Below are 25,746 nucleotides of genomic sequence, written 5' to 3'. Positions count from 1 at the left end.
GCAAAACTCCTGGCCTATACTTGAAAACAATAATGTTCACTTTTCTCTTTTGTGCATTTGTTTCCATCATTGGAGCCTTCCCACTTCACCCCGCACTCTGAATCCCTTGCGGCACATTACAGAGTTATTTACAGATGGCCTGCTTGTGGGTTACAGATCTAAAACGCTAAAGTGTGCTCATAGAGTCGTACAGCATGGAAACAGGCCCTTCGGCCCAACTTGCTTACATGCCCCATCTACACTAGTCCCATCTGCCTGTGTTTGGCCCATATCCCTCTGAACCTGTCCTATCCATGTACCTGTCTAAATGTCTCTTTAACATTGCGATAGTACCTGCCTCAATTACCTCCTCTGGCAGCTCGTTCCATACACCCACCATCCTTTGTGTGGAAAAGTTACACCTCAGGTTCCAATTAAATCTTTCCACCCCCACCTCACCTTAAACCTATGTCCTCTTGTTCTCGACTCCCCTACTCTGGGCAAGAGATTATGTGTCTTCTCTACCCAATCTATTCCTCTTATGATTTTATACACCTCTGCAAGATCGCCCCTCATCCTCCTGCACTCCAAGGAATAGTGTCCTAGCTTGCTCAACCTCTCCCTATAACTCAGACCCTTAAGTCCTGACAACATGACTCTGCTGACGACAGAAATGGATTTGTGAAACTGCGGAAGAGCAGGATTAGAATTGGAAGTGTTTGGCAGCCATTTGTTCATAGACAAATGCTAAAGAGAGTTTTCCAAGTGTAGACCCGGTGGCTCAATGGTTCAGTGGATCACCTGCCTTTTTACTGAATTCCACAAAGCAAGAACGTTTATAACATTTATTGTTGTAGAAGCTGAACTCAGTCAGCATAAAGTTTGGTTCTGATAGAATAACCTCCGGCTGTGTCCCTACTGTGGCAAGGCCGAACTTAGGTCTAAGTCTTACTCTATGTTCCTACACGGTGACCAACCCTGATGGGTGGACTTGAGTGATGATGGATTTAGGTCAGTCATGTTCTCACATCATTCAAGTCCCCTACAGTTGAATCGTTCATCAATGTCCACTATCTTCAGTGGATAAAGACCATTCGTAGGAACAGCACCCCTTCACAAACTACTGAAGAAGGGAAAAGTAGAGGACCTTGACTCAGAGTGTGTGGTGGTGCATTTTGTATCTTTATTGTTTGGCTGTGAATTGACAAAAATGTGGACTATTCACTCTGAGGTAAATCTACAGTGTTAGCATGCTAAACGCATTTTGGGGTTGCGTGTGTTTGTTGGATAATGCTTTTACGCAACATACTGGGAATCAAATGACTGGGTGCACATGCACATCCCTGAAGATTTGTCCTGGACCCAGCACATTGATGCATTCATAAAGAAACTCCATCAACTCCTCCGGGTGGCGCCAGCAATGGCTGCCTCGCCGACAGTCTGCCTGTCCTTCCTTCTTGTTGTTTAAATAGTGTGTGCTAAATGTATGTTTTTAGTGTTCTTCAGTTTGTTTTATGTGGGGGGTGGGAGGGGGAGTTGGGCGAACTTTTTTTTCTATCTCTTACCTCGACAGAGATGCGATTTCTTTCCATATCGTATCTCCGTCCGCACTGCGGCCTAACATCGAGGAGTTGGCGGACTTTGCTGGAGACCGATTTCGAGAGCTCCATCGCGGGTACCTGCAGGACTTACCATCGCGGTGCTCGCGATCCCTTTGCCAGGGATCGACCTCGGAGCTCCAACCGTGGGTGCCTGCGGACTTTAACATCGTGGACCCCACGGTCTCTGGTTAGAGACCGATTTTCGGGAACGCCAATCCGCGGGAGCTTCTACCGCCCTGACGGATGGTTTGACTGCCCCGACCGCGGGAGAATAAAGAGGGAGAAGCTTGGACTTTTTTGCCTTCCATCACAGTGATGAATGTGGGGAATCCACTGTGGTAGATTTTTATGTTAACTTTTATGTAGTTGTGTGTCTTGTTGCTTTTAAAAGACCTTTGATTTCCTTAGAAGATTGAAGAGATTTGGTAGGAAAATAACTGCAGATGCTGGTACAAATCGAAGGTATCACAAAATGCTGGAGTAACTCAGCAGGTCAGGCAGCATCTAGGAGAGAGGGATTGGGTGACGTTTTGGGTCGAGACACTGAAGAAGGGTCTCGACCCGAAACGTCACCCATTCCCTCTCTCCTAGATGCTGCCTGACCTGCTGAGTTACTCCAGCATTTTGTGAATAAATACCTTCGAAGAGATTTGGTATGTCAACGAATACGCTCTTCAACTTCTACAGGTGTACAGTACAGAGCATATTGACTGGTTGCATCATGGCCCTGCTTCGGCAACTCAAAAGCCCAAGAACGAAGAAGATTGCTAAAAGTGGTGAACACTGCCCAGTCCATCACGTGTACTGAACTCCACACCAGGGATATACAAGAGTCCTGGCCTCAAACAGGCAGCCAGCATCACCAGAGACCCACACCACCCTGGCCACATTCTCATTTCACTCCTGACATCAAGAAGAAGGTACAGGAGCCTGAACGCTGTAACGTCCATGTTCATGAGCAGCTTCTTCCCCACAACCATCAGGCTATTAAACACTACAACTTCCAAATAACCTCCAAACCACATAAACGTGGGGGCAATGGTTTTGCCTTTGCACTATTATTGTTTATAGATAACAACTATTTTGTTTTATATTGTGGTGCTTACATATGTGTTCTGCTGCAAGTCAGAATTTCATTACTCCGCTTTGGGACATCTGCCAGTAAAACACTCTTGACTCGTGATGTTTTGTTCTGCTAAAGTCATTCTGAAAGTGCAAATTATTTTTGGTGTTTTAAATATTCATCTGAACACTGACTGAGTAATTGTGCACAAGGCTTTGTCTTTTGAATGCTTAGATTTTTTAGATTTAGATTTAGAGATAGAGCGCGGAAACAGGCCCTTCGGCCCACCGAGTCCGCGCCGCCCAGCGATCCCCGCACATTAATACTATCCTACACACACTAGGGACAATTTTTTAAAAACATTTACCCAGTCAATTAACCTACATACCTGTACGTCTTTGGAGTGTGGGAGGAAACCGAAGATCTCGGAGAAAACCCACGCAGGTCACGGGGAGAACGTACAAACTCCGTACAGATGGCACCCGTATTCAGGATCGAACCTGAGTCTCCGGCGCTGCATTCGCTGTAAGGCAGCAACTCTACGGCTGCGCCACCGTGCCGCCCTTTTAAGGGCATTGAAGATCATACTTTGTATTGGATACTTTGGATTTTAGTTTATGTTAGAGATAGCACAGAAACACACCGCACCAACCAGCCATCCCCGCATATTAACACTATCATATATACACTAAGGGCAATTTACACTTGGGCCAATTAACCTACAAACCTGTACGTCTTTGGAATGTGGGAGGAAACTGAAAATCTCAGAGATAACCCATGTGGTCACGGGGAGAACGTACAAACTCCGTACAGACAGCGCCCATAGTTGGGATCAAACCCGGGTAGATGCCATTTTGTGTACATGTTGCTTTTACTGTAGATTCACTTACTGCGCATCTTCAGAAGCATTATGTAGATCAGAAGACTACACACAGATAGATTGGATGATATAATTCCTTGATTCAGAAATGAAAGACAAAATGGCAAGAACTCAATCAAAAACAGTGGTGCCTTCTTGGGTTTTGAAATTACACGATCTTTAATAAACCATAAAATAAAATATTTATTCCTTGTCAATAAAACGACCTAATTTCTAGCGCAAGATGCACTTCCTGAATAATTGATTTTTTAAAATGAGATCAAAATGTACAAAGCAGTTAATTATATCTATTATTTCTGGTGACACCAGTCATTGGTAAGCGGGTTCAGTACTTGTGTTAATTAAAAATGCCTTTGCAAAGTTTGCAAAATGAATGAACTTTGCGCTTTTGTGTTGTAGAGCACATCCATTAAAAAATCGTATTGAGGAATCACTCTTCGAATAAGTTAGAGCTGCAATTTACTAATAAAGTAAACCTGTCTCTTTTAATCGAATTGATATGCATTTAACGTGTTCAGCTTGCTAAAACTGCACTAACCCAATAAGTACGTATCAGTCTGGCTGAAACTGAAGTAATTCTATGTTGACCTTCTTAGGTTTGGTCCACCATTCCTGCTGAGGGAAGATCGTTCGTTGACTTGGGATCAGCTGCATCATTGCATCCTCAACAAAATGTGCTACCTGATGAAAAATGAAACCCACACTCAGGTCAGTGGTGTTGACCACAAACTACTGAACTCAGGGCATCTGAAGTCATACAGCCAGGCAAAAACTGAAAATAGATTGAAAACCTGGATAGATTCAGCCGACAGTATTTCATTCAAGCAGCATGTAGCTGACCTTTGAGCATTTCTGTCAAATGATTTGGTGTGATTCAGATCAACGTTCATACCTGTTGACCATGTTGCTGACCCAGGGGAGGTCGTGGAAGTAGATACGACAGTGGTGTTTATGCATAAACACCACGATCGTATCCAGAACGTCACGTATCCATGTTCTCCAAAGATGCTTGAGTAACTCAACGGGACAGGCAGCGTCTCTGGATAGAAGGAATGGGTGACGTTTCAGGTTGAGACCTTTCTTCAGACTGAGGAAGGGTCGAGACCCAAAACGTCACCCGTTCCTTCTTTCCAGAGACGCTACCTGTCCCGCTGAGTTACTCCAGCATTTTGTATCTATCTTCGGTGTAAACCAACATCTGCGGTTCCTTCCTAAACATTTTCCAAAGATACTGCCTGACCCACTAAGTCACTCCAGCACTTTGGGTCCATCTGTGGAGAAAATGGACAGGTGAGGTTTTTTTCTGAAGAAGGTTGCAACCTGTCCTTTCCTTCCATAGATGGAGAAGCACCACTATCGTATCCTTCTCCACCACCTCCCCCGGCATGTCAACATGGTGCATGTATGATTGATGATCTAAATGTGCTATTTAAATAGGCACATGGATTGCAGGGAATGGAGGAATATGGATCATGCACAGACAGATGAGATGAGTTTAACTCAGCATCATGCTCGGCGCAAACATTGTGGGCCAAGGGGGCCTGTTCCTGTGCTGTATTGTTCCATGTTCAGGGCAAAAACAACATCCCAGAAGTAGATATGTAGAAATGCACGGCTAGATATGTTACAACATGGAGAATAATCTCAGACTCCATAACGAAATGGAGAGTTGATCAAGTATTATAAAACGTGACCATATTCCATATCTAGGTTCTCATGGATAGAACTGAGCAGTTGGGCCTCTGCTCATCAATACTGAGGCTTGTCCAGCTGGATATACAAGGTCACTGAACACCAAACGAGGGACCTGTTCACTGCTTTGGCATAGAGGCAGTGAACAGTCTTTGTTACTAACTCCACCCAAGTGCCATTCAAAACCACCCTCACCTGTACCCACCTATCACTTACCAGGCTTTGTCCCACCGCTCCCACCTCTGTTTTCCCGCTTCTTCCTCACTGCTACAATCAAACTGAAGAAGGGACCCAATCCGAATCATCACCTGCCCATTCCCTGCACAGATGTTATCTGACTCGCTGAGTTCCTCCAGCACTTTGTATTTTGCTCAAGATTCCATCATCGGCAGTTCCTTGTGTCTCCACAGGATTAGTACCGGTTCATAACCTAGCACCTTATGCCTGAATAAAGATACAAAGTTCTGGAGTAACTCAGCGGGTCAGGCAGCATTGCTGGAGAACATGGATAGCTGACGTTTTGGGTCGGGACCCTTCTTCAGACCTGAAGACTCTGAAGAAGAATCGCAATACAAAACGTCACCCATCCATGTTCTCCAAGGATGCTGCCTGACCCGCTGAGCTACTCCAGCACTCTGTGTCTTTTTTTGTAAACCAGCATCTGCAGTCACTTTTTTCTACATCTTAAACCTGAAGTCATTTCATCATTACAGTGTCAGAGACCTACGGAGTTTGTACGTTCTCCCTGTGACTGCATGGGTTTTCTCCGGGTGCTCCAGTTTGCTCCCACATTCCAAAGATGTGCAGTTTTGTAGGTTAATTGGTTTCTGTAAATTGTCCCTGGTGTGTGGGATAGAACTATCGATTGCCGGTCAGTGTGGATTCGGTGGCCTGAAGGTTCTGTTTCCACCCCGTATCTCTAACAAAATATAACCTCGAAGTCCACTTGAAGATATAACATTGAAAAGTGACATTGAAGTACTTGTTTCCTGTCCCAAAGTAACATATATTAAGAATAATTTCATGCTCTGGGAGCATAGATGACAAATAATTTTAGACTTTCACTTACGCTTAATTTAGCATTGGCTTGTATTGCACGCCAATCTATGGGTGTACATGGAATCATGGACAGGTGGAGAGTGTATGTTCTCACACTGTGCTTGAAATGATAATAAAAAGCTGCAACCTTCTCTCAAAACGATGTGAAGTCTGACGTCTCGCTGGCAGGTAAAAGAATTGAGGTTTCCACGAGGTCACTTCACAGTAAGTGCTTCACAGTTCAGAGCGGAGATGATTTAAAATATTCAGCAATGCACTTTCTATTAAGAGTGTTTACCCGAACTTGCATTAAGTCGACACTGCTGTGGTTTGACGGAGAAGCAGTGCAAATTGCCTGTAAATTTCTGACCGTTACAGAATATAATTTGGGTTCATTCTAGGCTGCCAAGAAAATAAAATAGATCAATATCTGCAAGAACCCCTCAGAATATAGAACTGTACCTGGTCTTTGATTGATAATCACTTATAAATTTTTAATTCAGCGAACTTGTGAAAAACCCACTGTGATTGTTTTGTTCCTTTAGTTTCCATTGAATTGCTGCTGTCAATACATCTTATACATAAGCCGACAAGCTGTTAACCACTTCCCCACTTGCATGGCATAGTTTTCTTGCAAGGACTTGGCTGTAAAATAAGCTGTTTACTTATTATGTCCCAGGGCATGCGTTGAGATAACAGTAGATTTAGACTTCAGAGATACTGCATGGAAACAGGCCTTTCGGCCCACCAGGTCTGCGGCAGAAATCACCCCATACACTATCACTATCCGGCGCACTAGGGATAAGTTTTTAAAAACAATTTACAGAAGCCTGTTAACCCACAAACCTGTGTGTCTTTAGAATGTGGGAGGAAACTGCAGCACCTGAAGAAAACCCATCCGGGTTCTCCACAGGGAGAACGTACAAACCTCGTACAGGCAGCACCCGTAGATAAGATCAAACCTGAGTCTCTGGCTTTGTGAGGCAGCACCTCTACCACGGCACCATTATGTGCTGTCTCCCATCATTCAAAGCCTTTATATTCTCTGTCTGCAAAATGGAGTGAGCACTTGGAGCAGTGCAGTGCAGCCTTCCACCACCTTTCAACTGGCACTTTCCCATGAGCTTTTCACTGCAGCTCTGTAAATGCCAACTTATATATCTGCCTGGAATTCATTCTGGGATCTCATCTTTTATTAAATTTCTGTTGCACATTAATTTGGGCTTCTCAAAACCCTCTTCAGGGTTGGAAGGAAAATCATGGCGCAATTCAAGGCCGTTCAGCCCATCATCCTTCTGCTGTCACTCGGAAAAAGCTCTGTAATTGAGATTCACTACTGTTATTTCCTCAATAGTCTTGCATCATACAGTTTATACAGTAAACCCTCATTTTTATAGTCCTTTTTACAAAGGATTTTGGTTATGGTGGACGGACCTACTGACCTTCACCACCAGGCCGGGCTGCCGACGTCACTCCCGGCCCTCACCGCCTCCCCCGGCCATGACCAGGCCGGACCTACCGGTGGCACCGCCGGCCCACACAGTTTCCTTGGCCGCTACCAGGCCATGCCTGCTACCATCACCGCTGACCCTCACCTGCACTCCGGCCCCCCGTTGGCCGTGACCAATTACTCCGCCAGCCCTCACCTCTCCCACAGCCACCACCTCACCTGGATTCCAGGTCCAATTCAATCCGAAACGTCACCTGTCCCGTGTTCTCCAGAGATGCTGCCTGACCTGCTGACTTCAGCGCTTTGTAACCAGCATTGGCAGTTCTTTGTTTCTCCTACTTATACAATGATACTCAGTAATCCCTTACTCAGTTACAGCGGACACTCGGCAATAACAGACACCATCCCCCTCCCTGTGGCTCATTGTAACGAGGGTTTACAGTATACACACATCCATTTGGATGTGGATTACAACCCAGTGCCATGAATATCGATTTATCTAATTTCAAGTAATCCTTGCATTCTCTCCCCCTCCATCCCTCCCCCACCCGAACCATCCTGCTAGTTTCACTGTTCGTATCCCCTCATTATCATCTCTTCCACAGCCAACAGTGGACCATTGTGGGCTCCACCTTTAATGCTGGCTCTGATTGTTTTGTACCTTTTCATAGTTTCCCAGTCCCCTGATTCTCAGTCTGAAGAAGGGTCTCGACCCGAAACGTCACCCATTCCTTTTCTCCAGAGATGCTGTCTGACCCGCTGAGTAACTCCAGCATTTTGTGTCTATCCTCCATTTGGGAAGTTACTGTTAAAATGACTTCCACTGCCTTTTCAGGCAAAATCGATCCAGTTCATAAAAAGTTAATAAATAAAGATCCTTTGAATCTTTATTTGACTTCTTTTAACTTAAATGTCATGTCTATAATCTCTTGTTCCTGTAGGGCCCAGAGTCCATTCTGTTCCTGAAATTTGCTTTTACATTTACTGAAATGATGGTCACTTATCTGTGACCCGACTCCATATTCCTTAATAAAACTGCCACTCTCAGATTTTAAATTAGCATTTATTTCACATTATGAATTCCATTATCTCCGAAATCACTCTGGTAAATTTCCTCTGCGCCCTCTCCTTCTCGTAGCCACCCACATTCCGATGGCTAATTGGTAACATTAGAAGGCACTCAGTTTTTAGTGTGTATAGAATAAAAGTTAAGCAAGAACATGCCGGGATTCAACTGTACACTGAGGATTTTAGAGTACATAGAACGGCAGTATTCTGCGGGCAGACACATGGACACAAATGCAGAAGATGGGGTCTTCTGAGCGATCTGAAGAAGGGTTCTGACCAGAAACGTCACCTATTCCTTTTATCCAAAGATGCTGCCTGGCCCGCTGAGTTACTCCAGCATTTTGTGTCCACTTCAGACACAAATGTAGATGCTGGTTTATAAAATAGGACACAGTGCTGGAGTAACTCAGTGGGTCAGGTAGCATCTCTGGAGAACATGGATTGGTGACGCTATCAAGTCGGGATCCTTCTTCAGATTGATTGTAGTGGGAGGGGAATGGGGGAGAGCGCGGGAAGACAGATGGGCTGGGATAAAGCCTGGCAAGTGATAGGTGGGCTGAGGTGAGGGAGAGGTGGGGGTTGATCGGCAGATGGCAGATGATTGGACAAAGGCCAAAGACTATCAGACAAAAATTGTGAGATGAAGAGGGATAAATGTGAAGCCAGAGGAAGGAATGTAGGTGGAAGGGGATTGGGGGGAAAGGAGAGATATGTTCAAATCCCGGTGGGGCACAGGGATGAGAGTGGGAGAAAGGGGTTAGGAAGGTGGGGGGGGGGGGGGAGAAGGGATTGTAGGTTAGGTATCTAAAATTTGAGGTATTCTGCAGAAAGCTGTTTATGATCCATGAAGAGATGCTAGTGAAAGCACAAGCTGGATTCTTAAGGCAAATGGTTTATGCACAGTGGCAGAGTTGCTGCCTCACAGCGTCAGAGATGCAGGTTCGATCCTGATTATGGGTGCTGTCTGTGGGGAGTTTGCACCTTCTCCCCTTGACCCTGTGGGTTTTCTCTGGGTGCTCCGGTTTCCTCCCGCATTCCAAAGACGTGCAGGCTTGCCAGTTAATTGATTTTCAATTAACCTACAGCCCACGCTAATTGCCCCAAGCGTGTAGGATGCAGAAGTGGGCTAACATAGAACAATCATATGGGTGATAGTTGGTCGGTGTGGACTCGGTGGCCCAAAGGGCCTATTTCCACACTGAATCTGTAAACCAGATTCAAAACCAGAGTTTGGCATGAACGCCAGCATCCTCACAAACTTCTACAGATGCACCATGCACCATCGAGAGCCTGCTGACGGGCTGCATTACAGTCTGGTACATGAACTGTTCTGCCCACAGCCACAAATCACTACAGAGAGTGGTGAAGATGGCACAGCACATCACTGGCAACTGTCTCCCGGCCATTCAGGACATTTTCTACCAGCGGTGCCTGCGGAAGGCACGCAGCATCATCAAGGACCACAGCCACCCAGCAAACAGGCTGTTCTCCTTGTTACCATCAGGCAGTCGATACAGGAGTATGGCTGCACGTACCACCAGACTTAGGAACAGCTTCTACCATCAGGCCATCAGGCTTCTGAACTCATAAACACATTTCACATCATATATGTTGATTATTTTAATATTGTCATTTTTAATCTTATTTACCCTTGGAATATTACTGCTGAAGTGACCCGTTGTCTTGTCAAATACATTTCATTGTACCGTTGACCCTGTGCCAACCTACATATGACAAATAAAATTAAAATGAACAAAATTAAAAACTATCCAAATCTCAACAATAGCAACTGTGAGTCAAAAATAACAGATGCTAGTCGTAACTCCTGAATCCAATTTATCTTGGTAAATCCATACATGCTGATGATTCATTTCATGCATTACATATATGACTAAACTAAAGCCACATTTGAGTAATTCACAATAGGAAATGCTCAGTCCAATTTGAAGGCACTGAAGGAAAGTGTCCAAAAGTGCTTTCATTTCAACCTGATTTTTAATCATGTTCCATGGTTATAGTTCTGCAATTATTTGTTTGTTTGAAATACATATCCATTTCCATTTGGGAAGTTACTGTTAAAAGTTACTTTGGACTTTAGAGATACAGCGCAAAAACAGGCCCTGAGTCCGTGTCGAAAAGCGATCACCCCGTACACTAGCACTATCCTGCACTGTATCGGGACTATTTACAGAGGCCAATTAACCTATAAATCTGTACGTCTTTGCAACGTAGGAGGAAACTGGACACCCAGAGAAAACCACGCTGTCACAGGGAGAAGGTACAAAGTCTGTACAGACAGCACCCATAATCAGGATCGAACCCGGGTCTCTGGAGCTGTAAGGCAGCAACTCTAGCATTGTGCTGACCCTAACTGTGACTTCCACTGCCTTTCCAAACAAAATTGATCCAGATCATAGAAAATGAATAAATAAAGATTCTTCTGATCTACATTTAATTTTTTTAGTCAATTATCATATCGGTATTCTCTTGTTTCTCTAGTGCCTGAATCCATTCTGTTCACTCTAATCCTGCACTTATTTCGACTTGGGACCTCTGCTGTGTTTTTAACTTATTTGCTCCCTGTTTTTTGATGCATCCTATAGTGTAAGGTCTTGAATTTAATTGGTTTAATTAACATCTATAATGTTTTCCGGATTCAGTGTTTACATCGTCCTAGTAATTTCAAAACTCCAAAACCAAGTGCAATTGTACCAAGTAAAATGAGTCTGAAGAAGGGTCCTGACCTGAAATGTCATCTATCTTTGTTCTCCAGGGATGTTGCCCGACCCGCTGAGTTACACCAGCACTTTGTCTAGTTTTTTTGTAAACCGACATTTTCAATTCCTTGTTTCTACTATTCAATCCCAACAATTTAGAAACATTTAGACAGGCACATGGATAGGACAGGTTTAGAGGGATATGTGCCAAATGCAGGCAAGTGGGGCTAGTGCAGATGGGGCATCTTGGCTGGTGTGGGCAGGTTGGGCATAGGGCTTGTTCCACACTGTATGACTCTATTTCCAGTCCACTGCTACTTAACCAATATTTTGTCCTGTAAGAAAATAACTGCAGATTCTGGTACAAATCGAAGGTATTTATTCACAAAATGCTGGAGTAACTCAGCAGGCCAGGCAGCATCTCAGGAGAGAAGGAATGGGTGACATTTCGGGTCGAGACCCTTCTTCAGACTGATGTCAGGGGGGCGGGACAAAGGAAGGATATAGGTGGCGACAGGAAGATAGAGGGAGAACTGGGAAGGGGAAGGGGAAGAGAGGGACAGAGGAACAATCTAAAGTTGGAGAAGTCAATGTTCATACCGCTGGGCTGCAAGCTGCCCAGGCGAAATATGAGGTGCTGTTCCTCCAATTTCCGGTGGGCCTCACTATGGCACTGGAGGAGGCCCATGACAGAAAGGTCAAACTGGGAGTGGGAGGGGGAGTTGAAGTGCTCAGCCTCCGGGAGATCAGGTTGGTTAAGGCGGACTGAGCAAAGATTTTGCCCTGCTCTCTGGACTTCCAACAATCAGAAGCAGTCTTTTATTGATATATTTGTACAATTCCTCCCTATTGTTGATACTCTCTGACATTTTGTCATGCTCCCCACCACACATCCTTGAGTTTTGTTTTAGTTCCTTACTTATACGCTGTCCTTTTAATCACAGTTTCTGCTTCAGATGTTTTCCGCATCAATTTTCGAGTCGATCTAACTTATTTAAGTGCCCATCCCCCCCAAAAAAGGGAAGCTGCTGCAGTGCTTTGTAAAAATGTTCACACTTTAAAAATATTACATTCATCTTACGGGACAATTGAGCAGCTTTGATTAAATGTAGCTGAATATTATTTGATGGAGGCCATTAAAGAGCAGAAAGATTACAGGATGAATTCAACAGCCTTGTCCCAGTGGGAGCCAAGCTGTGGCATATATCTTCCAACAGACCGGAGTAATTTAACCTGCACAATGCTGTGCTGAACTTTATAAAGTGACCTATATGGACTAACTCCCATACATTAAAATCCCATTTTGTAGGTGGCAGCGGAGGTAATAAAATAAATTCCCTCCTGACAGCAAAGCCATTTGGAAAGGTTGAGCAGATTGAAAACATCTCAGGGGAATTAACCCCAAGGGTTGAAAACAACCCTGCACGGTGACTGCCTGGCTCTTAACCCACACTGTAGAAAGAAGTTTGTACTCTAAGTCAAATTCTGGTTGTGTATAAGCTTGTTAGTCTTAAGAGTCACGAGCGTTTAATTGTCATATGTACTGGGAACAGAACAGCAATCAACTTAACAGGCCCATTGACCCATAACACTAAATAAATAGATAACAATCAATAATACAATAAATTGACAACTGTAATACTAAGTAACCATTATAGTACAAAGTATATAGTATAAGTACAAAGTATATAGTACTCCTTAGTGCAATCCATAGATTTCTTGTTAAGGATAGCGGGTTTAAAATTGACTGATGAAGATCCCAAGAGATCGAGGTTTACAAACTTTCTTTTTGCCACTGCAGCATGTTCAGTCAAAATTGATTGTTGCAAGTTGTCTCACCAGCATTGGTCAGTCTATGAATTTTTCTGCACCCATTGAGAAAATACACAGCATTCCCAGCAAAGCCCAGTTCTTCTGCCTTGTGTCTGAAAGTATGTTATGAATTGTATATTGATGCGTGGGATCTCAATTGTGCAGCAAATCAATTATTAAATGCAAAACACACAAAGCAGTGGAGTAACTCAGCAGATCGGGCAACAAACCCTGGAGAACGTGGATAGGTGATGTTTCGGGTCAGAACCCTCACTCAAACTCAACATGAATAGGCAAAGCATGTAGGAAAGAACTGCAGAAGCTAATTAATACCAAAGATAGACACAAAGCGCTGAAGTAACTTAATGGGTCAGGCAGCATCTCTGGAGAAAAGGAATAGGTGATATTTTGGGTCAGGATCCTTCTTAAGATTCCAAAACGTGGTTTACCAATGTTGAGTCCTAACCCAAAACGTTATTTGATCATGTTCTCCAGGGATGCTGCCCAGACCTGTTCAACCACTCCAGCATTTAGTGGGGGGTTTTTGGTCAAGATTCCAACATATGCAGTTCCTTGTGTCTACAATTATTAACTGCAGTCTGGACAAGAGTTCCAACCTGAAACGTCACGCATTCTTTTTCCCCAGAGATGTCGTCTGACTCGCTGAGTTACTCCAGCACTTTGTGTCTATCAATGGATAGGCAAAGTTTTGGGTCAGAATCCTTCTTCACATTCACATAGATTTCAGGTTGGAACCCTTCTTCAGACTCAACATGGATAGGTAACTTTTTAGGTCATGATCCTTCTTGAGACTCAACATTTAGAAGTAACGTTTCAGGTGGGGACCCTTCTTATGAATCCAAAACGTTGTTTATCAATGTTGAGTCCAAACCCAAAATGTCAGTTAACCATATTCTCCAGACATCCTGCATGACCTGTTCAATTACTCCAGCAATTGTTTGCTCAAGATTCCAACATCTGCACTTCCTTGCACCTACAATTATTGAATGCAGTTTGCACACGTGTTGTGAGAGGGCATTCTCACCAACATTCGCCACCCAACATCTGGAGTGCATGAATTTGAAAGAAAACATTTTATCCTCACCATTCTTTTTTTTGAATGAATAGTGAGGCTTCTCGGACTCTGACAAATGCAAGCAATGGCCCACCTACTGACTTGCGGCAGAGAGGCATGCACTGCAGACGATCTCCGCAGAGGCACAGATGTGGCACTGGGTGTGGCAAAGCGATGGCAGAACGTTGTCTGACCCACGAGCGGGAAAAAAAATAAAAATAGCCAAACCTTACTAATGCAATTTTGGTACAAATTTGGTACAAATACGTATAAGATTATTAAGGGGTTGGACACACGGAAACATGTTCCCAATGTTGGGGGAGTCCAGAACAAGGGGCCACAGTTTAAGAATAAGGGGTAGGCCATTTAGAACTGAGATGAGGAAAAACGTTTTCAGTCAGAGAGTTGTGAATCTGTGGAATTCTCTGCCTCAGAAGGCAGTGGAGGCCAATTCTCTGAATGCATTTAAGAGAGAGCTGGATAGAGCTCTTAAGGATAGCGGAGTCAGGGGGTATGGGGAGAAGGCAGGAACGGGGTACTGATTGAGAATGATCAGCCATGATCACATTGAATGGCGGTGCTGGCTCGAAGGGCCGAATGGCCTCCTCCTGCACCTATTGTCTATTGTCTATTTTCTAATTCATTTAGCTGTCTCCCAATAAAGCTATTGCTACCCTAATCACAATGCTTTGAAACGGAATTTATTCATATTTTTACAAAGTACGGAGCTCAACCTGAAATAAAGAAATTTGCAGCAGTGCAAAATATACGACCCAAAGAAAAGATTGGTTAATACTCTGGTCATAAAAGAGTTATCCTATCAACTTCCATTCCAGTACTTCAGTCCTTCACTGTCGAATTATAAGAACGGTTTAATTAAAATCTGTAGACATTTAATTATTTCCATAAGATGATGCACAGTTAAAATTGGCAGGCAATATAAGAGGTCGTGTCTGAGAAAGATACTGTGCTGATAAGATAACTGCCAGTTTATTTCTAAGATTGGACAATCCCTGACTGTGTAATTAGCTACAGGTACATTGAAGTCAAAGAAAATTTAGATTGCAGGCCACATACAGGATTGATATTGCAGCGATGGCATAAAACATTACAGTGCTCGATGCGTGAAAATCTTTTGACAGCCTTAATATCTGGATTGTCGGAGTGGCAGGAAGTGGAACTCTAATCGCATGAAGTAAAATGCTAAATCTGTCACATTTTTATACTGCCATCTGGTTTCAAATTTCTACAGCACTCTGATAAACCACAAATGAGAGCTGCCTCGCATTTTTTTTCCCAATTTCAAACGTTATTTTTCCTTCTGTCTTCCCTGAACCGATTAGCATAGAAATGCATCCCACACTGCCTGTGCTAAATGTTTACGCATGGCGGTCGGTGCATTGAATTCTAAAATTTGCTTTCGCTAATGTACTTTGAAGTAAATTTTGGAAAATTAGCATGAATGTAGATAACACAATATTACAAAGGACGTTAAAGGACGTTCTTTTAGGAAGGAGATGAGGAGAAATTTATTGAGTCAGAGGGTGGTGAATCTGTGAAATTCTCCGCCACAGAAGGCTGTGGAGACCGTCAGTGAATAGTTTTAAGGCAGAGATAGATAGATTCTTGATTAGTACAGGTGTCAGTTGGTTGTGGGCAGGAGAATGGGGTTAGGAGAGAGACACAGATCAGCCATGATTGATTGGCGGAATAGACTTGATGGGCCGAATGGCCTAATTCTATTCCTGTTCCTTATGATCAGAACCATCTCCAAATGAAATTCCTCGTAAAACATACTTGGCTAATAAAGTATGATTATGATTATAATTATGATTATGATGACCTTAAGTAACTCCCCATTCCCATACCAATCTTTCTGTTCTAGGCCTTCTCCTTTGCCAGAGTTAGGCCACATGCAAACTGGGGGAGCAGCAGCTTAAATTCTGCTTGGGGAGCTTACAAGCCAATAGTGTGAACATTGAATTCTCCAATTTTAGATAACATCCCCCTTGCTTTCTTCACCCTTCTCTTTCCTGTGTGTTTCCATTTTTATCATTGTCCTGCCCACTTTTCCCCTTTTCCCCATCTTTTGTCTCCTTGTCTCCTTTCTGTCTCCATTTCATCTCTAGTCTTTGTCCACCCATCTGCCAATCTGAGGTCCCCCCCGCTCACCTATATCCACCTATCACTTGCTAGGTTATATCCCATGCCCACCTCTCTTCCAACTTTCTCCCCCCGACTATAATTAGTCTGAAGAAGGGTCCTGACCTGAAACATCGCCTGTCCACTTCCTCCAGATATGCCCCTTGACCCGCTGAGGTACTCCAGCACTTTGTGTTCTAAGAATTACTTCCTACTCTGTCGACTCCACCAGCCGATGGAGTTCCAGGTTGATCTTCAGACATCAGAGCGGAGAGTGACGACTGAGGTGGTTTTGATTAACCGATGAGTGGATAAAGGGTGGAGATCAAAAGGAGATAGTTCTGATCATGAGGATCTGATCCTAGTCTCCACAGACATCTAAGTACTCCTTTTTCTAGCAAGCATTGGTCAGTACACTCTCACTTTAACCCAGCTCGCAAAAGAAATGAGCTTGCAGTTCACTTAGTGTGTTCTTTTGCAAACGCAAGGAACTGCAGGTGCTGGAATCGTGAGCTTTCCACACAGTGCTGGAGGAAGTCAGCGGATCAGGGCAGCATCTGTGGAGGGAATGAACAGGCGACGTTTCAGGTCGGCTCCCTTCTTCAGACACTGTGCTCTACTCTACTTTATGTTTAATTGGCACTCATCCCTCCAGCTAATGTCAGGGAAGACTGCTTAGGTTATTTGGGGTTGAGGAAAACCTACTTCTGTTCCAGTACTGTGGGTTCTGGGAAGACGAATGAAGCGAATTTGGGAGCTGCAATCTCCGCCACAGGCAGGTGCAAGAAACTGTTGGTGCTGCAACATTATGGGCTGATGTTTGCGAGCAGTAATCATCCTGCAGCTCTGACAGGAAACATTTGTGAGGTTGGTTTGAAAAGTGGGTTAAGGTTTTCTGCAAACTAGGAAGCGTTTCCAATCCCTGTGGAGACACAGGTCCCAAACCGAACAGTCACAATCGTTGACATGCGATTCCATAATGTGCATTCAGCAAGTTGTCAAGTTGGAAACTAACTACCCTGTGAAGTTTGGCTTGCCACAGGCATACCTGACTCCAGAGTTTTTTAATTACTGACAGTGAACTGATGCTGCTCAAATTCCTAAATCAGTCTTCGAGCAATATTTCCTCAGGCAATCTACTTTGACATGTTTTTGGTTGTAGTTTTAAAAGAAGATTTTATTCTCTGTGAGGGTGTCTGTTTGACAGCTCTGGATTGTAGAACTGGATTGTACTTCAGTCACGTGCATTGCTGTCCGCAACTGAATACGAAGGATCTGCAGAAAATGAATTTGTCAGTCTATTGAATTTGAATGTTGTGAGCTTGTCTTCACAATATTGAACCATGTCTAATTCATCATTAATTTGACATTATTTCACCAAGAGACTGAATAGTGGATTCAGGGACCGCCGCACGATGGCTGCCTCGCCAACGGTCTGTCTTCGTCTTTTTCATTCTTTGTGTTGACCTCGTGCCAGTATGGATATGCAGATGACCTGGGCCTACTGCACTCGGACAGGAGCTGGTCAAATGTTGAGGATGTGCTCTCGGCGGATATGGAACTTGTGGGCTACCTTAAGACCTGGAGACTAAAACTGAGTGTGGCAAAAACCACCACAACGGCCTTTCACCTGAACAACAAGGAAGCTCAACGCCAGCTAACCGTCACCATCAATGGGTCACCCCGACCCTACAACCCATTTCCTACATACCTCGGGGTGAAACTAGATCGCCAGCTGACCTACAAGCAACACCTTGAAGCTCTCCGTGCTAAAGTCTCGGCACGGAACAACCTCCTGCGTTGCTTGGCCAGATCGTCATGGGGCGCCAGGACATCTACTCTCCAAACCAGTGCTCTTGCACTTGTGTACAGCGCCGCTGTGTACGCCGCCCCAGCATGGTGCCGCAGCGCTCATACCAGCAAGCTAGACGCCACCCTCAACGACACCATGCGGATCATCACCGGCTGCCTACGCCCTACTCCGACGGATCTCCTGCCGGTGCTCGCAGGTATCGCACCCGCCAAGCTTCGCAGAGAGTTCTTCACTCATAGGCTGGTGTGCAAGGCCCCAACGGACACCAAACATCCTTTGCGCCACCTCGCCCAGGATTCACAGCAACTGGGACCTCAACGCCTGTCATCTCGTCACTCTTTCTCCCGTCATGCAGCGACCCTCTGTGGCTCTGGTTTCAACATACTAGGAGCATGGAGAACCAGCTGGGAACAGACATCGCCACCTCCTCAATTCACTGCCGCACCGAACACCACAGCCCCACCCGGCTCGGACACGCCCCGCAAAGAGTTGGTCGCCCTGAACCGGCTCCGCACAGGGGTCGGCCGTTTCAACGCCAACGTGCATCGTTGGGGGTTGCGTCCATCAGCAGCCTGCGTGTGTGGAGCAGACCAGCAAACAGCGCAGCACGGCATCTTCGACTGCACTGTCCTCCGTCCCCCTGGTGGAGGGGTAGACCTCACGGCCCTCGACAACAGCACATTGCACTGGCTACAGCACCTGGAGGGCATTACATAACTTCTGCTGCCTCAAACACAAGAAGAAGAGGATTTTAGTTTGTTGTAATATGTATGTTTTAGCTTAGCTTTAGTTTTTGTATTTGTGGGGGCTGGGGGAAACTTTTCTTGTCTCTTTCCTCGATGGAGATGTGACTTTTTCCGTGTCGTATCTCCGTCCGCACTGCGGCCTGACATCGTGGAGTTGGCGGCCTCTTGTTTGGGACTTCTAGAGCTCCAAAACCGCGGAGCCTGCGGACTTTAACATCTCAGAGCAGGCGATCCCTTTGCCAGGGGTCGGCCTTTGGTGCTCCAACCTGCAGGAGCTGCGGACTTTAACATCGTGGAGCTCGCGGTCTCTGGTTAGGGACTGACTTCGGGAACTCCAAGCCGCAGGAGGTTCGACCGCCCTGATGCGGGAGCTTAGACCGCCCCGACGTGGGAGCTCGATCGCCGGCAGCGGATGCTTCGACTCCCCTGACCGCGGGAGGAAAGGAGGAAAGAAGAGAATACTTTATTGCCTTCCATTACAATGGGGAATGTGGAGGAGCCGCTCCGGTGGATGTTTATGTCAAATGTTTATGTAGTTGTGTGAGATGTTGCTTTTTTGGAATGACTGCATGGCAAACCAAATTCCCCGTATGTTACAAAACATACTTGGCTAATAAATGATGTTTATGATTGTGAAATGAGGTTCTGTCACTGTAGTCCGTGTACATTTTATATAAGATATCAGGACTACGGGTGCTGCCTGTATGAAGATTGTGCGTTCTCCCTGTGACCGTGTGGGTTTTCTCCAGGTACTCCGGGTTTCTTCCCACACTCCAAAGGCGTGTAGGTTTGTAGGTTAATTGGCTTCGGTAAAATTGTGAAATTGTCCCCAGTGTGTGTGAGGTGGTGCTAGTGTAATGGGGTCGTTGGTCGGCGCTGACTCGGTGGGCCGAAGGACCTGTTTCCGCACTGTATCTCGAAAGTCTAAAATCCAAAGTAAAGTCTAAAGTCAGCATGTTATGATCAAACAGAGTCACTATATCGTTTGTTTTCTACCATCAGAACTTTGGACATTCTTTCAGAATTCGAGTGGTGGGGGGATTGGCGTCCAACTGTTACCTCTCCTCCTCCCAGGAGTTGAGACCACTCCATCAGCCAGCATCTGACAGGTGAGAAGAGTGTTACTCTGCAATGCTTTCATAAAACCAGCTTCATGCCTCGTTTCCAAAGGAGCATTCATGAAATTGTTTACAGTGTTTGGACAGAAACTTGTTAAAGCTGAAATAGAAACAGAAAATGTTGGAATAGCTCAGCAGTTCAGGCAGCATCTGTGGTAAGAGAAACAAAATTAACATTTCAGATCAAAGATTCTTCACCACACTTTTTCTACCTGAGACAATAGGTGCAGGAGTAGGCCATTCAGCCCTTCGAGCCAGCACCGCCATTCAACGTGATCATGGCTGATCATTCACAATCAGTACCCCGTTCCTGCCTTCTCCCCATATCCCTTGACTCCTTGGTCTTTTTCCTTATAATTGTTGTTGTTGCGCTGTTTTACATTGTGGAACAGAGAACAACAGTACAACACAGGAACTGATCTTCAGCCACAATGTTATTGCTGAACATGAAGACGTTAAACGATTCTCTTCTGCCTGCCATATCCTTCCATTCCCTGCACATCCATGCGCCTATCCCAAAGCCTCTTAAATGTCGTTATCATATCTGTTGAAATAAAAGTGTTCTCGCGATGCTACACAAAAATCAACTTTGTGGAGTTGAAAGGATGTGTAATCAGAGATCAGCAAAGTTGGGCCAGTCACGGTCAGTAATTCAACTTCCAACTTTTGTCGGGATATTTAATAGTGCCAGTGTACAACTCCTCCAATGACACTAGCACTAGTGTGCAAACGCACACCTGCAGATTCAGAGACAGTTCCTTCCCAGCTATTATCAGGTAACTGAACCATGCTCCCAGCAACGAGAGAGTGGTCCTGAGCTGCAATCTACCTCATGGAAGACCCTCTGACTATCTTTAATCGGACTTTACTGGACTTAATCTTGCACTATTCGTTATGTCCTTCCCTTTATCCTGTATCTGTACACTGTGTAATCCGCCCCGTTGTAATTTGGTATAGTTTTTCGCACGCAACAAAAAGTTTTTATAAACTAAACTGAACCAAACAGCAGTTTCAGACCCAATCTTTGCTGGAAATGTTGTACTCATTGGACTGAAAAACCATAACTACAATCAATTTTTGAGTGGGTGATCGATGGTCACATAGGTCCAGAGGACCTGTTTCTCAGCTCCATCAATGCAATCAAAATCTGCTATCTTATCCAGCTCTGGTCTTCATATAACACACTGACGTGGTTGTCTCGTGCTGCCCTCCAAAATGACCTAGCAGAATGCTCCACGTCCGAAAATCAGCATGCCAACTGCCTCTTGGAAAAAGTCAGGAATAGGCGTGAAACGTTGTCCAGTCGGCAAAGGCTGAGAAAAAGAGGGAATTGTGTTTCCTTGGTGGGAGACGTAGAAAAGAATCTGGAATGTGCTTTGTATGTAACCTGTTCATCCCATCTCCATGAAAGTCACATTTTTGACCGAAGCATGCTCATTAAATCACCAGGAATGCGAAATGCACTTGGCATTAATTGCACCTGCATGTGATGACATTGTTCATGCAATGTTGCACGGATGAGAAAATGCCAGAGATAAAACAGAACCAAACTCTGGAAGAGACTATATATTCGTACTGTGCTATAGTGTTACAGCAACTGTCACTCCAGTTTTCACCCCATTTATTTTTCACGCAAGCTCTCTTTCATTTCCATAGTCTTTTTCTTTCTGGCCATTTGTTCTCAGGCTTACTGTAGCTATTTTTCATTCACAGTTTCCAGTAAAATTTTAAATTCCATTGGAAATCTTACTGAAACTGTGAAGGCATCAGTGCCTGAAATTGATTCTCGGTTTTACTGGCATTGAGAGAAGTCTCTGATTGCCAAGAGTTAGCAAACAGGCAGGGATCAGGAACATTGCCGCAGAAGTATGAGAATGAATGCAATGTGAGGTGACGTTATGTATTGGTACGAGTCATTTGTCCAAATATATTTTTTAACCACTTCAATCGTTCCCAACTTTTGACTGTTTTGGACTTGAGAAAATATAACTGCTAATTTATCTCACTGATATTTTTGAAGGAAAGACTCAATTGGCACCAATTTACGACCATTTTAAACGAGAAAAGATAGCCACTAATTTACCTCATTGATATTTTTGAAGGAAAGACGCTTCTGAACAAGGATTATTATATCAACCATGGCCAATTGTCAAACATTGGAGGGAACTCCACGCTTCATTTGAAACAGCATCGCTGAGAGAACTCATTTGCCTTATATATCTTCTGTATGGTGCTCAACCATATGGAAAAATGTAATCTAAATCCCAACTGCACGTTCTCAGTGTGACCACATGGGTATCTTCCAGGTGCTCTGGTTTCCTCCCACATCCCAAAGGCGTGCGAGTTTGTAGGTTAATTGGCTTCTGTAAAATTACCTCTCGTGTGTAGGGAGTGGATGAGAAAGTGGGACAACATGGAACTAGTGTGAATGGTTGGCGAGGATGCAGTGGGCTGAAGGGCCTTTTTCAATGCTGTATCCCCCCCAAAAATACTCTCCAAATCCAAATTACTAAACATTATCAGGGCCTTTGTGCGATAAATGTGTTCATTGAGGCGGTGGACAGCTGTGATCGAGGGCATTTGCTTGTGCTGTTGGAGAAATTTAAACCAGATTGACAGAGATACTACAATCTAAAGGTGCAAAGGAGAGAAGCTAAAGTGAAATAGAAGTCGTGTTTCAGGTGAGGAAATATTTAGGAGGGCGGTGCAGCGGTGGAGTTTGTATGTTCTCCTAGTGACCACGTGGGTTTTCCCGGGTGCCCTGATTTTCTCCCCACACTCCATAGATTTACAGGTTTGTAGGTTAATTGGCTTCGTTAAGATTGTAAATTGTCCCTAGTGTGTAGGATAGGGCTAGTGTACATGGTGATCGCTGGTCGACATGGATTCGGTGCGCCGAAGAGCTGGTTTCCACACTGTATGTCTAAAGCAAAGTTAAGTGAGAGAGGTAATTGCAACAGTGACAGGCCTAACAACTGGAGTGTTTTGGGACTGTCACAAGAGTACACCAGCAAATAGAATTGGCGGAAATAAAAATGATAAGATGGGATTCAAGATTCTTTATCTCAATAGACACAGCATTTGTCGTAAGCGCAGTGGTAGAGTTGCTGCCTTACAGCGAATGCAGCGCCGGAGACTCAGGTTCGATCCTGACTACGGGTGCTGCACTGTAAGGAGTTTGTACGTTCTCCCCGTGACCTGCGTGGGTTTTCTCCGAGATCTTCGGTTTCCTCCGAGATCTTCGGTTTCCTCCCACACACCAAAGACGTACAGGTATGTAGGTTAATTGGCTGGGTAAATGTAAAAATTGTCCCTAGTGGGTGTAGGATAGTGTTAATGTACGGGGATCACTGGGCGGCACGGACTTGGTGGGCCGAAAAGGCCTGTTTCCGGCTGTATATATATGATATGATATGATATGATATGATAAATGTTCATAGCACAAATAGGAATGAAAGGGTCAGATCTGAAGCTATATACCGAGGTATTGGTGACCGACACCAAGAAGGGAATATTGAGGGAAATTTGAGGTGTAGGAAGGATAGACAAAATAGAAAAGAGGTGGGGTGGGTCTCTTAATAAAGTGACCATTCCAGATGGCTGCAGTGACTTACAAGAAACAACGCAGAGACGGGCTCTTCACCCCACCAAGTCCGTGCCAACCAGCGACCATATATTAGCACTGTCTTACACACTGGGAACAATTTCCAATCTTTACCGAAGCCAATTAACCTACAAACCTGTACGTCTTTGGAGTGTGGGAGGAAATGGGAGCACCCGGAGAAAACCTGCAGGGTCACAAAGAGAAAGCACAAACTCGGTGCAGACAGCGCCCGTAGTCAGGATCAAACCCAGATCCCTGGCGCTGTAAGGCAGCAATTCTATGCTGAGCCAGTGTGGCAAGGAATTATATTGGTTCAGAAGTTTAGTTTAGTTTATTGTCACATGCACCTGGGTACGGCGAAACGCTTTTTTGATGGGCGCTATCCAGTCAGCGGGGAGACCACATGATTACAAGCGAGCCATCCACAGTGTACAGATACAGGATAACGGGAATAACGTGCAGTGCAAGATAAAGTTTTAAAGAAGATCAAGATGTGGAATCTGTTTGGTGCATTTAAGAGGTTGCTGCTCCTTGCAGTACCTGTACTGTTCTGGCCTTGATCTTCAAATAGCCTTTTTCCTTAATTGACTAAAGGTATTCAGATTGGTGAATTGCAAGTAGAACCTCTTGGGAAATTAACAGGGAATAAATCAAGAAATAAAGTTGGCTTGTAAGGAAGAGGAGAGGCAGAAAGCAGGGCACTGTGCGTCAGTTAGCCTGGCACCAATCTTCGCAGAAATGCTTGGTAATAGCGGGTCATTGAAAAGAAATTCAAACACAATCAGCTAAAGAAAATTAAACGTAATGCTTTTATGAAAGGGAAATTGTGTTTGACAATTTTTCCAGACTTCTTTGAGGATAGAATAAACAGGATGGATGATGGGGGACTATCATTTTGGATTTCAGAAGATGCCTTATGAAAGATTACAGTGGATTATAGCAAAGCTCGCAGGAGTTTTGGAATGGTGGAATGGTGAATCAAGAGAAAACAGAATTAGGATAGAAGTGTCATTTGTGCATTGGGAGCCAGAGCCTTGTAGGCCTTGTAATTGATAATGATTTGGTTGAGGGAACTGAATGTATTGTATCCAGATTGCTCACACTGTAAAGATGCACTATAAAGGGCATGCACAGTGCCACAGCAGTAGAGTTGCTGCCTCATGGCGCTTGCAGCACCGGAGACCCAGGTTCGATTCCGACTACAGGTGCTGTCTGTATGGAGTTTGTACATTCTCCTCATGACCACATGGGCTTTCTACGAGATCTTCGGTTTCCTCCCATACTCCAAAGACATACAGGTTTGTAGGTTAATTAACTTGGGTTTGTGTACTTGGAATATGTGTAAATTGTCCCTAGTGTGTGTGGCCTTGTGTTAATGTGCGGGAATCGCTGGTCAGTGCGGACTCGGTGGGCCAAAGGGCCTGTTTCCATGCTGTATTTTTAACCTAAACTAAACTAAAAATGTGTTGGCAAGTTGTGAGGAAGACTCATAGAGCCTGCAAAGGACATGAGTGAGTGGCCAAGAAGTTGTCTGTTGGAGGATAATGTGGTGAAATGTCAAGTGTCCACATTAAATGGAAGAAATAGCAGATCGTTATGTAAGTTCATAAATTCATGAATTACAGGAGCAGAATTAGGCCATTTGGCCCATCAAGTTTATTCTCCCATTCAATCGTGGCTGATCGAGCTGTCCCTCTCAGCCCCATTCTCCTGCCTTCACGCCATAACCCCTGACACCAGCGCTAATCAAGAACCTGTCAATCTCTGCCTTAAAACTATCCATTGACTTGGCCTCCACAGCCTTCTGTAGCAATGCATTCCACAGATTCACCACTGACTGAAGAAATTCCTCCATCACCTTTGTAAAGGTACGTCCTTTTATTCTGAGGCTATGGTCTCTGGTCCTAGACTCTCCCACTAGTAAAAACGTCCTCTTCACATCCACTCT

General features: G+C 44.6%; 1 protein-coding gene across 1 annotated transcript in view; it reads left to right on the top strand.

Moving 5' to 3' along the window:
• Positions 1-25,746, top strand: part of LOC144594474 (ubiquitin carboxyl-terminal hydrolase 43-like) — a 391,904-nt gene that overhangs the window by 327,103 nt on the left and 39,055 nt on the right. The window contains exons 8-9 of the mRNA XM_078400997.1: positions 4,120-4,231; positions 20,079-20,185. Of these exons, the coding sequence (XP_078257123.1) occupies positions 4,120-4,231; positions 20,079-20,185 (219 nt within the window). The remainder of the gene's footprint in view (positions 1-4,119; positions 4,232-20,078; positions 20,186-25,746) is intronic.

The sequence above is a fragment of the Rhinoraja longicauda genome, chromosome 6 (genome assembly GCF_053455715.1).
Source record: "Rhinoraja longicauda isolate Sanriku21f chromosome 6, sRhiLon1.1, whole genome shotgun sequence".
Lineage (NCBI taxonomy): Eukaryota > Metazoa > Chordata > Chondrichthyes > Rajiformes > Arhynchobatidae > Rhinoraja > Rhinoraja longicauda.
Note: the sequence above shows the minus strand (reverse complement) of the source record. Positions and strands in the feature narration are given on the sequence as shown.